The 17075-nt window shown below is 46.5% G+C and overlaps 1 protein-coding gene across 1 annotated transcript; it reads left to right on the top strand.

The window, feature by feature from the left end:
• Positions 1-13847: 13847 nt before the first annotated feature.
• LOC146171609 (uncharacterized) lies at positions 13848-14907 on the top strand. Its single transcript, XM_084586397.1, has 3 exons — positions 13848-14095; positions 14176-14355; positions 14438-14907. Exons 1-3 carry the CDS (start codon positions 13853-13855, stop codon positions 14681-14683), a joined length of 669 nt encoding a protein of 222 aa, XP_084442523.1. The 5' UTR covers positions 13848-13852; the 3' UTR covers positions 14684-14907.
• Positions 14908-17075: the final 2168 nt, after the last annotated feature.

Genomic DNA, 17075 nt, shown 5'->3' with positions numbered 1-17075 from the left:
TTTGATTTGCTTGACTGCGACGTAGCGTAGTGCGTTTGCCTGCACCGGCGTCGATATGGTGATCACATTTTTTGCAGAGTTGGTTCTAGATTGGTCGTTTTCGGCCGCGGACGCGGTGACGCCACTCGCTGTTGCGATCGCTTGTCTGATAGATTTCTCGGTGTAGCGCGTGATGTCTACGCCACCCGTTGGTCTGTAGATGATTTTATAGTCCTTTTCCGGGAGTCGGGGTAGCGGTTTCTTCGGATGTAGCGGAGGGAGAGGTTTCGCCTTCGGTTTCTCGGACTGCTCATTTTTCCTCTGAGGTGTTAATGACTCAGATTTGGGGTTCTTGGTACGGTAAGAAACAATTGTCTTCCAGTCTGGTGTTTCGAATTCGGCTGGAGAAGCGTTCGTCCCAACTACGGCGTATTCCATGACTGCCGCCGTGGCGTTCGCGCCGCACTAGGCCTGGCGTTCGGGTAAGCAAGGGCGCCGGAGCGACGCTGATTTTAGACAGTCGGAGCTCGGTCTCCCGAGCTCCGATTTGCGTAAAAAAGGTCTTGAAATGTGCCTTGTACACTCACGGTTCTTGTCCGTGTGTCGCAGTCGACGTATCCGGGTGTTGTCCCTTGTAGCAGGTGCTCGAAACGCGGAGCCCACACGAAGCACATGCGCCTCCGTTGGCCCCCTAGCGGAGAAAGCACTGTAAAGAATTGCGAGATGAAAGGAAACGTACTTACCGCCCTTTTCAAACGTGCCGGCGACAGCAAAGACGCAGTCACGCAGTTTCACTTCACAACGGCAAGATCGCCGATAAATTCTTGCCAGCAGAAACGCACATTTCCGCGGCGTCATGAAGTGGCGTTATCACCAATGCAGAACACAGAATCGCGGATCCTACCTTCGCAGAGAGACAGCTACACTAAAATCGATTAGGGCAAAACGAAGCACCGCCAGCACCGCTACTTGTATGCTGCTGGCTGTCCCATCTGACACTCTCCGAAGGAAAAAACTTAGAAAAAAGATAAAAGAGGGTGGCTGTTTGCATCATGTGGAGTGTCAGCCTTTGCAGCTCATGACGACACGATCGACGTTCTCAAAGAAACGAAATTTAACAAAGACTGAACTGGATTATATATAATGCGTTACATAAAGGGGCCTCCGACATTACGTTGTCGCGAGTACGGGTACCCGCGGAGATGTCCTGAGGAAAGTTTACGACTCAGTAGACTGCGTTTTGTAGCGCAAGCTGCTCCCGATCCCGACAAAGCTACTGGTCGATGTCGTGGCTAGGGCTACGAGACTTAGGACAGCGAGGAGCTGTCACTGGCGTCTGCAGCAGCGACTCCGACGACGAGACTTAGGACAGCGGGGAGCTGTCGCTGGCGTCTTCGCCGACGGCTCGTTCGGGCGCTTCGGGAGGAGGTCAGGGTCAAACCAAGACTCTCGCTCTCGAACGCTCCCGGACGAGGTTGCTCTGGCCTCGTTTTCTGGTTCTCTTTATAGGCAACCTGCAATGGAGTTTGCTGAGACATGTGGCGCCACCTGGCGGCCGACGGGAGCTAATACTGAGGCGGCGCAGAAGCTGACGCCGTATATGTTGCGGCCGCTGTGTTCCTTCTGCGTTCGCGTTTTGTTATCCCAGTGAGTGTGATTTACTCATTTAGTGACTTCAGTGGTCTCGTGCGATGCTTCGACTACTACGGATGTGAACAAGAATAAAAATAAGCGCAAGGGCGGCGAGAAAGACTACCACAATCATGAAGGAGACCTAAGCGTACCGCTTGCTGGGAGAACCTGGGGAGAATGATGAGAGATGGAGATATTGGCTGCGAGAGAGTAATGTAACTGAAATTCGTTTTGTTATGGGGCCATTGGCGTATAGACGCCAAGAAGCTAAAATAAGACGATTGCCCGTGAGCGGAGGAAATGGTATAAACTTCTGACTCGGAGAGTCGCACGCTGGTTGGGGCACACTGCTCAGTACGCGCTGTAAAATTTGGCGTGTACTGGTGTACTGGCGTGTACTGCTGTGCAAGATCGAGTGGCATACGTCCAGAAAATCAAAAAAGCCGTGCAGCCGCAGCATCGTATTTCAGCCGCATTTCAACGGAGGCGAAATAAAAAAAAATGTTCGTGGATCTGTGAACCGGATTTCTAATGCGGTGTCTATTCGGAACCACAAAGCCAAAATATCTTCAAAACTTCCAATTACAGATTTCAATAAGCATATTTATCTGTAAATTAGTTCTTAAGCTAAGGTGCTGAAAAAGTCGAAGTGGCCGCATGAGAATGGAACTTTGTTCTATTGTTCCGCGCTAAATATTTCTTTCACCGACTGCTCAAGCTACTCAAGAGTCTCTTATCTCAGACGATAGAATATTTCATCATTAGTAACAACAGTAAAAAAGTCTAACTCTTAACGACCTCCGTTACGAAAGCTTTGCCGTTGAGTGCCAGCATTTCCCGCCTGCTTTCCCCAAGCTTGAGGTACGGAGATACAAAATGCATGCCAGTTATTGTTGTTGTTAAGGGCTTTATTTTTCCAACGGTGCAGGAGGCCCCCTACTCCCCGCCTCCGGCACGCACAGTTTTCGTTGATGACGCACGCTACAACCGCACAGTGCTTGCAATCGCCACGACATCCGTAGCGGGTACCGCACCATTCCTCCTGTAACTTCCGCGGCACTGTCGAAAGGTGCACCACGAACAAAAGTGTTCGTCATGGTATTAAACTTTAAAGCAAAACCGCGAGGAAATTATTATGCTGCTGTAATCAAACAGCAAGAACAAAAAAGAACCGGCGATCAATCTCTTCTCAGGTTCTCTCTGCACTTTCAATGTTTGGGTATGAGGTGTGAACGCAATAGGTGAATGAAAAGCTACGTTTACAACATTTTTCATTCATTTAATTATTTCTTAATTCATCATCACATATCCGACTAATGCCCTGAGAGAATAAATTTCGTTAAAAAAAATTCCGTCTACTCACGCGACATTCAAAGCTATGCGCGCGGGTGTTCCGTCGCGAGCGGCGCGCACTTCGCGGTGACGTCGACACCGTTCACGTTTTAAACATGAGCATTCTCGAACAGGCGGTGTCCTTTCGTCAGTATTGGTTTTCGGAAGTAGCTCTCAAGACATTCGATTGCCTTAAAACCGCAGAAAATGAGAGCCGAGATGCTTCTAGCCGTACAACGCGAACGCAACCCGACCGCGCCGGCCTACTCAGATTACTCGGCGCCGCCGTTGGCGGCGCTGAACGCTGCGCTCCACTAGCGCCGCCTAGCCACTGCAGGTTGCCTATACCCCCTTCAGTGCCGAGGGCGTGGGGAGGGGTACTCCCTGCAAAGCGAGGGACGCTGCTTCCTTACGTAACCTTTCGTCCTTTCTACATTTTTGCTTCCCTTTCGACTGTCCTTGCCCCCTCTGTCGGGATGAGCAGCAAGCGCGTTTCTTTATTTCTTTCCACGACTCCCAGGTGGCGTGCGCCACGTTACAACGTCTAGTGTGACGCTAGTGTGACGAGCGCCCGCGCTTCCCTATGGGTGAGGATGGCGCTATTTGAAATGAAAGCCAATCGTTAGCGGCAAAGGGCGGTGCTTGTCTGGAGGGTACCATCTGAGCAGACGACGCAGTTTTCTCGCTTCAGAATACGGCAATCTGTTGGTGTTGTGCGTGCGTGTTAAACCTGCTTCTGCGCGTCTTTTGCTTTCACGAAGGTGCAGCAGTTTATTTACTGTGTAGGTCTTTGCTCATGCGAGTCCTTCCGCACTTCTACCTGCTCGGCGACGATTGCATCGGATTTTATTTCGCGTTTTGTGCGCGCGTTCTGTGCTCGCCTGTATCCCTTCTTTTTTTTTACTGTGTCTCCAGTGGTGAAGCGCGGTTCCCGATTGTTGTTTCCCCACTGCCTCTCACTAAACTACGGAGAAAAATGCCAAAGAGAAAGCGGTAGTGCACAGAGAAGACTTGCTTTTTTGGCAAACGGGGCTACCGCAAGAACAAGGAGCGTACGTATAACTGCGCTATCTGTTGCTACGTAAGTACGCATTCTGTACAATGGGAACGAAGCATCCATAGAAATGACGGAAGGTAAACGGCAACTGCTTTTGTTGGCGAGAAACATTTTTAGAGCATGCAGTTATATCACAAGGATGGAAACTTGGGCGAGTCGGTAATGGTGTTCCATGACAGTGTGTAGCACAAAGAGTGTACACAATCAGGCTATGGTGGCTAGAAAGGTTAGGTGACGCGAGCTGGCCGCGAGCGCCGCTCCTACATTTCATGCCTCTCGTAGGTGGCGCTGCTCTCAGCACTGCTCTCAGAAGGCATCCACTACAGCCGGGCCACCGGTAGGAGGGTAGGAGGCAGGATAGGCCGCCAGGCAACAGCTTTTTTAGGAGGGCCCAGGGCCCTGAAGCCACCAGTTTAAACAAAGGCGACCAAGAGGACGAACATAGACTAGGGAAACATAGAAGCCATAGGAGAAGCAACAGGCATAAGCGCAAGAGCCAAATTAATTCAGACATAGGGTATATTAACATGCAAGGAGGCAGGAATAGGCTAAAATGGGAGGAAATAGAAGAGCAGCTTAGGCAGGAGAAGTTAATGGTTTATGGATTTGTAGAGACGCATCTTCGGGACATGGAGCAACCACCCTGTAACCCTGATTATGCATGGGAATACTGCAACAGAACAGAGGGCAGCAGAAAGGGAGGGGGAATTGGGGTATTCATCCATAAAAGTACAAATTGGCAAAGAGTCAAACAGGAATGTAAGGAACATTTATGGCTAAAAGGAAAAGTGGCAGGGGAGCAAACACTCCTTGGCTTTGTATACCTGTGGACAGGAGCAACTGCCAAAGAGGAAAACAAAAAAATGGTAGAATGTATAGCAGGTGACATTAATGAGCTAGGAAAAGGATGCGAAATAATTATAGTAGGGGACATGAATGCTCATATAGAAGATATAGATGGATACACAGACTCGACAGGTACCATGCTGCTGGATATGTGTGAAAGACACGACTTAGTTGTCTGTAACAGTACTGAGAAGTGTGACGGGGTCATAACGTGGGAGGTAGGGAGTCGGCATTCGACAATAGATTATGCGATAATGTCACACAGGATGTACGATAGGCTAAGGGTCATGAACATAGATGAACATGGTGCCAGGAGTCTAGGCAGTGATCATAAACGTATCAAGATGAGTTTTGGAATAAAAACTAATTCAGGAATGAAACATGATGACCAGCCAGATGGGATCTTTTACTCGGAGCAGCAAATAGAAACAGCAAGCACCCAAATTGAAGCAGTAATCTCTAAGGATAAGAAAGCAGAGTGGACATACACAAAGTTAATGGGACTGTTTGGGCTAGAGTTGGCTAAGGTGCGAGTCAGGAAAAAAAGGACAAGACGAAAACCAAAGAGCTGGTGGGATGGGGAGGTGAAGAAGGCCATAGAGAAACGCCAGGAAGCCTCCAGGGAACACAGATATTCTAAGCATAGGGGAGACGCAGAAGCAGACGTTGAGAGAAAATGGGATAAATACATAAAATGTAGAAGGGAGGCATCCTACTTAATCAATGAGAAAATTAGAAGACAAGACCTACTTAATCAATGAGAAAATTAGAAGACAAGGTTCCCAGTGGCTGTCAGAAGTAAACAAAAGGGATAAAAATGCAGCTAAGAAATTCTGGCAACACTTGAATTCCCTGAATAATAAGACTAGCCTAGAGCAGAGGTCTATTGTTACAGATCAAGGTATTCGGCTAGAAGGGGAAAAGGCAATAGAGCATATACGACTAACGATGTCAGAAAAGTTTAAAGAACAAAGAAATGTAGTAGGTGCCTTAGTAGAGGACGATAGACCGGTTAGTGCAATTGTTCCAATTGGACAAAGAGAGTGGGAAAGGGCTGAGAAGAGAGTACCAAGTAGCACATCAGCAGGCCCAGATGGTATTCCTGTTAGGTTATTAAAGATGTTGGGCCCAAAGTCTAAGGAAACGTTAAGAGAGGTGGTGAGCAAAATGTTAATGGATAGCAAAGTTCCTGATGAATGGAGACTAAGTAGAATGAGCATAATATATAAGGGAAAGGGGGACAAAGCTGACATAGGCAACTACCGTCCCATAACAGTAACATCAGTGGTCTACAGGGTGGTGATGCAGATTATAAAGGACAGACTGCAGGCATGGGTAGAGAGCAAGGGGGTGCTGGGAGAGCTGCAGAATGGCTTCCGGAAACAAAGGAGGTTAGAGGACAATCTGTTCTCATTGACACAGTGTATCGAGGTAGCAGAAAAGGAACACAGACCCCTATGGCTAGCTTTTCTAGATATCAAAGGAGCCTATGACAGTGTACTTCAAGAAGCCTTATGGAGTATTCTGGATGTGTTAGGTGTGGAAAGCGGAGTAACTAATCTTTTAAAAGATATTTATAAGGATAACCAAGTGCTAATAAAATGGGAAAAAAAAGGTGTCGAAGCCTGTAGAGGTAAAGAAGGGGCTTAGACAAGGATGTCCCCTGTCACCTTTGTTGTTCATGCTGTACCTGCAAGGATTAGAGGCTAAACTAGAGGGGAGTGGACTCGGCTTCAACCTTTCTTTATTCAAGCAAGGAGAATTTATCCCACAGTCATTACCAGGACTAATGTATGCAGATGATATAGTACTGATGGCTGACAACAGGGTAGATTTGCAGGAGTTGATGGATATCTGCGGTACAGAGGGAGATAAGTTAGGTCTGCAGTTTAGCAAGGAAAAATCGGCAGTCATGATTTTTAATGATAATGAGACCGGCGAACATAGGATACAGGAGGACATGCTGGAAGTAGTGGATAAGTACAAGTATCTTGGGGTGTGGATAAATACTGGAGCTGAATACCTAACAGAGCATGAAAAATATGTGGCAGCTAAGGGAAGTAGAAACGCAGCCGTCATGAAAAACAGGGCGCTTTGGAATTACAATAGGTATGAAGTGGTGCGAGGGATTTGGAAAGGGGTGATGGTTCCTAGTCTGACTTTTGCCAACGCAGTCCTGTGTATGAGATCAGAGGTCCGAGCACGGTTGGAAATTAAACAGCGCGGGGTGGGTAGGCTTGCTTTGGGAGCTCATGGGAATACGCCAAACCAAGGTGTGCAGGGTGACCTGGGATGGTCTTCTTTTGAGAGCAGGGAAGCTGGCAGCAAGATAGCGTTTGAGCAACGATTGAGAAAAATGGGAGAAAAGCGGTGGGCTAGGAAAGTCTTCAGCTACCTCTACATGAGGAATGTTGACACAAGATGGAGAAGGCGGACAAGAAAATTGGCAAGCAAATATTTGGACAGCAGTAGGGGGACCAGCCAGGAATTATCAATTAAGAAAAAGGTTAAGGAAACAGAGAGGGGTCTGTGGAAAACAGGGATGGAGACTAAATCAGCATTAGAAATGTACCGAACGTTCAAGCAGGAAATAGCCAAAGAAAACATTTACGATAATTCTAGGGGCAGCCCATTGTTGTTCGAGGCTAGGACAGGAGTATTGCGGACTAAGACGTACCGAGTCAAGTACCAAGAGATAGACACGCTGTGCAGGGTGTGTGGGGAGGATGAGGAAACGCCTGAACACTTAATAATTTCCTGTAAAGGGCTCCGCCCTATAGTTCAAGGCAATGGGCCAGATTTAGCCAAAGCATTGGGGTTTAAGGATAATGAAGGGAAAATAGACTTTAAAAGGGTAGAAATAACCAAACGAAGGTTAGCTGATTGGTGGCTGAAAGGAAGGCAAGAATAGGTCCACACTATATATTACTATTCACGGCTAGGCGGCCTGTGGCGCCGCCGCCCGATTCAAAGGGTTCAGCCTTATCCATCCATCCATCCGATGCATGCTCGGCTCGCGCTGGGGCACGGCCGGTCTCGAGGGAGAGCGCGCGCTCCCCCTCGAGACGGGCCGTGGCTGGGGTAAACTTTGGTGCGATTGCAGCGCAGTCATACCAACAAAATGTTAAAATTATTGTTACCACTTGAAATATTTTAACCAGGTAAGCAAAATAGGCAAGTCAGGAGTGACGTCGACTGCTAATATGCTCTTTGGCACCGTGAAAGCGGGCGATGCGGCTGTGCCGGTTGTTTTGCTTGTCGTGCTACTAAATGCTGCTTAAATGAAGAAGTTTTGGTCTGAAGATGCATTACATCATTTCCCGATGGGCACAGTGGTCGAAGTTATAAAGCTAAATATTTTGGTTTGGTGTCGTGAGTTTTAAAAAAGCCAAAGCGACTCGGGCTGAGGGGCGTTGCAGTCGAAGATTACAGAGAATGCAGATGACAAGCGATTATTTAACGTGCGGTTACGTCGCACAGTACGCAGGCATCAGGCTAATTTCTATTCTTTGTTGTCTGCGAATTTCCGGTGCGTCTAAAGTGGGAAAGTGCAATTTTTAGCCAGATGATAGCCAGAACGTGCAACATGCGATGTGAAACGGTATTATAAGTACAGAAGGAACAAATTGCAGTTTTATTCACAAAAACCTCTCATGGATAAGCAAAGTTTTGTTTATTGCACTTAAGGGCAAGAATGCTGGAAAGAAAAGTGAAATATCACAATGTTGAGGTTGCTGTTGATGGCCTCAAATATACATGTAATACAGGTAGAATAAACACAATTTCCAGACACAACTGCTCACAACCAAATAGCAAATTAAACAACCCACCTCAGTTTCAACAGTTTCATTCTCCCTTGCCTTTCTTTTGAAAATGAATTCTGCGTCTTCAGGTGTAGTCTGCTAAGAACATAGAACTTGATCACTTTGTCACAAATTTAATATGTCCGTGACAACCAACCAGCTGCAGTTTGGTCATTTGGAGAATGGATACCAAGTCAATAAGGCTGTCTTTTCGGATTTCACGCGCACTAAAACAGCGAGTAAAGGTGTTTTCAATGGGATGTCACAGGGGCGTTTAGATTGGTTGATGGAAACATAAGACCGCCTATGTCAACTGCACTGGTAATTAACTAGAATAGCAGCTTGGGCATATGTTGGTTATGCATCTTGAGGTAACAGCGCGGAACGTGGACGGGAGCACAAGATTAGAAGACGACACAACGAGCGCTGACTTTCAACCGGTAATTAAGACACGCTCAGTTCCGTTCTTGAGACTGAGGAGTTGTCTGCATCAGTCTTCACATTTGGTGCCAGCGATGCATTTCTTCGCCACATATCCAGCGATATAAAATATCAGCCTTGAATAACTGGCCTGAGTGATGACAGATGTGTGTTCGATGCCACAGTCTTTGAGAACTTCATTTGCCTCACTCAGGTCTCGCACATAAGAAGCTGGTCATGGATGATGCTGTCACTAATCTTTTTTTTTAGCAATTGACTGGCCTTTTGCCTGACATTAATGCTTCATTATTTTTTTTAGTTATTGATTGGCATTTTGCGTGACAACCGTGCTTTCATTATTATGTTTTAGCAATTGACTGGCCTTTTGCCTGACAACAATGCTTTCATTAATTTTTTTAGCAATTGACTGGCCTTTGCCTGACAACGATGCTTTCATTAATTTTTTTTAACAATTGACTGGCCTTTTGCCTGACAACAATGCTTTCATTAATTTTTTTTTTAGCAATTCACTGGCCTTTTGCCTGACAACGATGCTCTCATTATTTTTTTTAACAATTGACTGGCCTTTTGCCTGACAACAATGCTTTCATTAATTTTTTTTAGCAATTCACTGGCCTTTTGACTGACAACGATGCTCTCATTAATTTTTTTTAACAATTGACTGGCCTTTTGCCTGACAACAATGTTTTCATTATTTTTTTAGCAATTCACTGGCCTTTTGCCTGACAACGATGCTCTCATTATGTTTTTTAACAATTGACTGGCCTTTTGCCTCACAACAATGCTTTCATTAATTTTTTTAGCAATTGACTGGCCTTTGCCTGCCAACGATGCTTTCATTAATTTTTTTTTAGCAATTGACTGGCCGTTTGCCTGACAACGATGCTCTCACTAATTTTTTTTAGCAATTGACTGGCCTTTAGCCTGACAACGATGCTTTCATTAATTTTTTTGTTTAGCAATTGAAGGTAATTTTGCCTGACAACGATTCTTTCATTTTTTTTTTTTTTTTTTTTTTTTTAGCGGGGGGTTTCTAAACGCAAGAGAAACAGAAAAGTATGCACATGTACCAAGGTCAATGTACAACTGGTCGCGCAACTTGGAAGAAAACGCCTGCAGCTGCCTACTGCCAGCGGCATCAACTCGATGATGAGGGCTCCTGCGAACTGTGAGGCAAATTACTAGCGCACAGAAAATAAGATCTGCCAGAACTCCAAAGAACTAGAAAGCAAACATAATATTCGCGCTCAGGAATAATGCAGTTTTCGTTTCTTGCGTAATAAAAAATGTGTCACATTTTTAATAATATTTTAACTTGTTTCTAGCGGCCTCTCTCGGCCACTTATTATCCGCTGCGTAGTTGCCCAAAGCTCAGATATGGCTCAGACCCCAAAGCTTTTTTCATGCGCGGGATGGGTGCGTCATCGGCCCCGGTTCAACGTTCATCGTTGCGCGCTGCGTACAGAGTGGGTTATCTGTAACAAACAGTCAGTATTTTATTATGCTGGTTGTGGTAGAGCTTTACAGCAAGGCGAAGACTGTGTGTGCTCGATGAGAAACTGATTGCCGCTGCATGTGCGCATTTCCGGACGATGGGACAATGCTGCGTCACAGCTCGGCGGCTCGGCTCGGCCTCCCAGGCACGTCGCAAAAGTGGTGGCTTGTTTTACGGATACACGTCTGCATGAGCGGCGTATCGCTGCATGTTTTAATTGAACGGTGAAGGTGAGATTTTATTGCTTCCAAGATGCGTGTCGCATTGCTCAAAACCTTCCGTTCCGCTCCCTTTGCTGCGTGTTTTGCTTACTGCGTCCTATTACCGCACCAACGTTCGCTGAACGTGCTTTAGCTGTTATTACAGTGATGTCCCTATTGTCAATGGGATCTTTCTCATGAACATGTTAAATGCTTAAGTTGTAAATTTGTAACCTCACATTGACTCCTCTCAGTGGCAAATGAAGCGCGAGTAAAATAATTCAGGGCGAGATTTATTGGAGCAAAGCTATATCGTAGATATTTTGACTTCTCAGACGCATTAACTTCTAAATACTTGTAATCCCAATTTGAATTGCTTACCTGAGCTCTTACAGGTTGGCGTTCTAGCGCTAGCGTTAGTTATTCCGTTCGTTTGTTTTTGTTGTTCTTTGACACTGATATGTACTTTGTTTGTTAGCAAGATTTTTTACCCTTTTATAATCTCACCGCGTCTCGTTAGGAGACCTACGCTGAGGTCATTTTGTTATCACTAGGATTTCATGAAGACCGTGACGAATGAGCGGTGGTTGCTTTCCTACACTTAAAGATTTCATTGTCGTGAAGCGTCTATGTAAGTAATCGTGAATTAATAAAGCCTGGCTTTCTATGCAGCACAGCTTCACTCATTTATGCCCTTAGTGAAATGCCTCAAGCCATGTGATTCTATCCATGTGCTTGCCGAATTCACTTGAAGGCCCTTGTTCACAAATGTGCCCGAAGAAATAAGCCCCAGAATGCGTTTACATGACGCGCGACGAAAGACTAGGCTAACGACGACGGAGGCAGAACGATGCTATGATAAGGTGGTTAAAGATGCCGTAACATTTCAGTTAACGTAAAACTTGACTGTAGAAATCCATGTCAAGTCAAGTTGGCTGAACAGTTACGGTGTCCATTTTTCTGCCTTATCCGAGCATCGTTCTGCCTCCGTCGTTGTTGGCCTTTTTTTCGTTCATAAGTAAGAAGACGATCAAATTCCCCGCCAAAAGCACGTCCCTGTGACGTCACAAGCAACGTCACGTGATTGTTGTGCCTCACAGTTCGCAGGGGGCGCTGGGAAACTAAAGCCTCGCTCAGAGTCGACACGCAGGGTTCTATGGGAGTTACGCTACCATTTGTTCTTCTACCATGCATGTACTACATACTCCCACTAGCACCTCGGCAAGAAAAACTACATACGCACCAAACAAAACAGGATAACCTGAGCTAGGGCAAAGCCGATTGAAAAATAGCACCACAGCTCAAGCAGCATCTACAGGCAAACAAGAACGAACGAACCGGCGTGCGCCGGAGAGAATGCATCGAAGAGCTGACAGCAGCGCCTCAGCGGCGACCAGTGGCGGCGGCATGAACCGAAGGCGCGTTTTCTCCAAGCGGCGGAATGCGCGGTCGCGCCACCTCTCCCTTCTAGCCACCATAATCAGGCGCTACAGCACCTTTGTTGTGTACCTTTTCTGTGTCCCTCGATTGTCCTTTTGCGCTACACATATATGTCATATGGATGCAGTTATATATTAGGCGCATGTTTCACCTCAAGCGCGGTACGTATTACGATCGAGCTTCCTCGCGATGAACCGGCCGCGTCTCGTGCATATTGTGTATCTGAGAAAAAAAAAAAAGCTTCGTCAGCTTCTTCATTCAAAAGATGGTGACTTTGGCAAAACCTGTGTGAAATCACAGGCCGAGATGTACCTTAGCCGCTGCAAGAATTCCTCGTATTGTGCTCTGCTGTTCGTGCGATTCTGCCACGTGTGCCTGTGTTTGTTATTACATATACGTAAGAGGAGTGTTGCGTGAATTTGCTTCCTGTGTTGTTCGCATATACAATACATAAATAAAACTACGCGTACGTGTTTACTTGTCAGCAAGTGTACAGTGCACAGAAAGAACCATATATGCATGTCAATAAAAATGAAGCATTTCACTTTGTTTCAAAGATTCCAAATATATTTTACATCAATAAATGCCTATGCTTTAATGGTTGTTAGAATAGAAATTCTGGGTTTCCCTTTGTGAGCACGGGATGTCCGGGACGCGACATTCCGTTTCCAGCCCAGATGATTGGTTGTACAACTTTTATTTCCATCGGAAACGGGGAGTCGTGCGCCCGCGGATTAGAGGCTGGCAGGTAGCCCTTGGCTTCTTGCGGCCTCTTCCGCCAGATGGACGGTGCGGTGCTGGATCGCAGGGTGCGCGCTTCGCAGCAGGGTATCCCAGGCTTCTCTACTTGTAATATTTTGCCCTATCCCTGGAGATTGTGGGCACTCCCAAATTATGTGGTCGAGGGTCCCTCTCGCCCCACAGTGTTTGCAGAGATCATTGTCCCTAAAGTCTGGTAGCGCGCGTGAAACGCCCAGACCGGGTTCATGAACGTATTAGTTTGTAGCCGCCTCCACGCGACAGCTTCTCTATTATTTAGTCTAACATCTGGCGGGGGTACCAGTCTACGTCCCAATTTATAATGGTCGATGATTTCCCCATAATTTTGCAGACGCTCGTCGTATGCCCAGTGTTCGGGGGGCTCGACGGCTACCCGGAAGTAGAGAGCTCGGGCTAGCTCGTGAGCCGCCTCGTTACCAGGGACGGCAGCGTGAGCGGGTGTCCAAATTAACTGAATTTTCCTATTTATTGTTCTTTGGGTGAGGATTTTGGCCGCCTCCGGCGATATCCCCTTCCCAAAATTTTGAATGGCAGTTTTGCTGTCGCTAATTATGAACTTGGCTTCTGTTCCTACGCAAGCTAGCGCTATCGCAACTTCCTCCGCAGTCTCTATGTTGCGGCCTCTGATGGCTGCCGCGGATACCGGTAGAAGCGTTTGCGGGTAGATGTTTAACCGGATGTGACGTCAATGAAAACTGGGTTTGCTTGTTTTTTTCGTCCCTAACCATCTAGGGAATCCCTAGGTACCGGCCGCTCCGGCGGCGCGCGCGATATGCCGGCATTCGGTTCGTGGTTCTCGATGCGGCGCGTATTCGGCTCGTGGTTCTCGTTGCGGCGCGTAATTCCTATGATGGCGGTCCTGCGTGGTGTCATAATCGGCGATAGCCAAATGAAATTCTTGTGCAGGTCTCGCCTGCGGCTTTCGCCGCATGTTGAGACGTGCACTTTCAGTTTTGGCGGTTATGATGCCACCTCACTGTCATTTAAGGTCGCGCAGATGCGTTTGCACGCCGATTTTGTTATTTTGTATGTAGGGGGCAATGACCTCGCTAATGGTCATGGCCCGCGGGAAATCGCCGCCAACATCAAGGTACGTATAAATTACGTAAAATCGTCTCACAATTTGCTTTAAAAGTGCTGTGCCGTTCATCTTGCCCCACGTGCTTCCAGGACCTCGTGCGGCAGCTGCAGCAGCACGTCGCACGGATGGTGTTGGTTTTTAAAATACTGCCGCGGTATTTCAAAAACGAGAGCGAAGCGCTGCATGAAAACGCCCGTCGTCGGCAGCTGAACCGGCGCCTGACTGCTGCGCTGCGGCGCATGCCTGACGTGCGCATTCTGAACCCTGAGGTAAGAATGCTTTGTTTTCTCGTTTGTTACTCATTTATCAAATTGTTGAGTTCATAACGCAACTTTTTCGACACTCTTGCAGCACCGTTTCCTGGATGCTACGAAGCGGCCGAGGCGTTGTCTGTACGCGGCCGACAGTTACCACGTGGCAAGGGGTCGCGGCATCGATCAGCTCTCGAAGATCATCGTCGCGGCCCTGGTCAAAGTGTACGGCTCCGACATCGCTGCAGCGTCAAGGGCAGAACCAGGAGCGGTGTACGTTGTCCACCACTGTCGGCGATGCAGGGCGAAGGGCCACGAGACGGGAGAGTGCAGCTCGTTTTGCTGACCACGCTGCCATGCCACTGCAAGCCACCGATGGAACGCTGCGCATACAAACGGCCCTTTTCAGGGCCACCCCATTGTTTCCTGGCAGACCGCAGGCTTGCAGTCCCGTGATCCAGTTCCCTCTCTTTAGATATGTTGCACGTAGTATATCGTTGTACTTAAAGCGTAGCTGCCGCAGCGAAATTATATATTTCGTATAGCATGCGCATAATACTGCTGTACCGCTTACAGCTGCTTCCCTCGTGCATTATTTAAGACCCTAGGACAGGAATCACAAAACACGTGTAAGAGTAGCTGCCGGAGCGAACACTAGGCCTGTGCTCGGCCACAAAGCGTCGCGCTAGGCCTCTTTTTTTTTTTTTTTTTTCCTTTACGAGGAATTCGTCGAGTGACAGTAAGTAAAGTTATACATTTCATATGACATGCGCATAATACTGCTGTGCTGCTTATAGCTGCTTCCCTCGTGCATTATTTTAAGTCCCTGAGGACAGGAATCGCAAAACACGTGTAAGTGTAGCTGCCGCAGCGAACGCTAGGCCTTATTGCAACAGGGCTGCGCTCATTACGGCTTTGTTACGTCGTTTTTTTTTTAATGTGAGCACCATTTACTATAACAACGGCACAATCGTCTGAAATATGGATTCTGTACAGCCTAAATAATTGCCGCTTACCTCGTGGGACATCTTCTGCAGCATCATGCCGCCCGCGTCTTTCATTTCAACGCTGCTCCGACGATCACATGTATAGGCCTCGCGACAGGAGTATTGTGCACACAGTGCGGTTTTCTGCCGTGTTTGTTTTTTTTTTTCTCTCATAAATCCCATGCATATTTCGAAGCATCTCGTCGCGGTGCTGTGTACAGCACCGCGACATGTGCATAATACAGCAGTATTATGCACATGTATGAAATATATAACTTTACTTACCGTCACTCGACGAATTCCTCTTAAAGGGAGAGAAAAAAAAAAGAGGCCTAGCGTTCGCTCCGGCAGCTACTCTACACGTGTTTTGCGATTCCTGTCCTCAGGGACTTAAAATAATGCACGAGGGAAGCAGCTATAAGCGGTACAGCAGTATTATGCACATGTTGTATGAAATATATAACTTTACTTACTGTCACTCGACGAATTCCTCTTAAAGGGAGAGATAAAAAAAAAAAAGAGGCCTAGCGCGATACTTTATGGCCCAGCACGTCGAAGCGACGACGCTGTACGTGTAGTAAATATGCTGCCTACATTTCCCATGCTGTCGAAACGATTTTCGGACAGCACTGCGACGAGATGCTTCGAAATATGCATGCATCTATAAGAAAAAAAAATGGAAATGTCCGCGACGATCACATAGGCCTCGCGACAGGAATATTTCAGTATAGTTAGTGCGGTTTTGGTCTGTCTTCTTTTTTTTTTATGACTGCAGGACATTTCGAGGGTCAGCGACGTGGTTATCACTGTCTGCTGGCCAAGAATATCCCTTCGACAACACCGGAAAAGTACGCGCGTGTCTTCCCGTGGACGGCGCCATTTTTTTTTATTTTTTTTCAAATAAATGTATTCGATGTACAAGGCCTCACTATGCAAGGTTCAATTGTGCAGTGTGCTTTTGTATTGTAACCGTGCATAAAGTGAAGGGATGCCGTGTTTGAGTTCACTCTTGTTAGCTAGCTGCATTTAATAAAATGTTTGCATTTTTCAGGATTTTAAATGCACAAATATTGATTGTCACAATAAATCTTTCAGTAGGTATCTATAATTTTTGGTACCTCCTGTATAGTGTGTTTATTTTTTTTTTATTACGTAAGCAATACTACGCCAGGTTTCAGCCTGTCACATAAACCCGGCCTGACAGTCAAGCTGTCGGGTAAACTCGGTCGATAGCCACGCCGCACCGCAGAAGACAAAAGAAAGAACAAAAAGAGAAGCTACGTCGGCTTTGTTTATATGCAACCTACCGGGTTTAACTAACAGTAAACCCCAGGTAATTTTTCTTTTTCTTACCCAACTCAACGTCGGCTACTGCTCCCTTCTAAATGGCTCCGGAGTGCACCCAGGGAAGTTGTTGGATGCAACATTATTTATCCCTGGAGACTGTCCAATATGCTGATAAAGAACTGAATAAGATTGAAATCAATTGACTCCAATTTGGACTTTGAAATTTGTTGCACAATTTCTAATTGCAAATTTTATTTGAAAGTCTAATTTTTAGGTTTTTATTTTTCCCAGGAATTAAAGCACAGCTAAGGAGTATACTCTGCAATCTATAGCTTGCTTCAGTTCCATAGTAAGTGCACACACACACAGATGATGCAATGTAATTCTAATTTGAAAAGAAAATTGAGTACAAAAAAATTTGGGGTGGCTAAGTAAGCAGTCTGTTTTAGGCTACAGGTCCACTAA

The sequence above is a fragment of the Amblyomma maculatum genome, unplaced genomic scaffold (genome assembly GCF_055883805.1).
Source record: "Amblyomma maculatum isolate TAMU_Amacu unplaced genomic scaffold, ASM5588380v1 scaffold_19, whole genome shotgun sequence".
In the NCBI taxonomy this organism is placed as follows: Eukaryota; Metazoa; Arthropoda; class Arachnida; order Ixodida; family Ixodidae; genus Amblyomma; species Amblyomma maculatum.
Note: the sequence above shows the minus strand (reverse complement) of the source record. Positions and strands in the feature narration are given on the sequence as shown.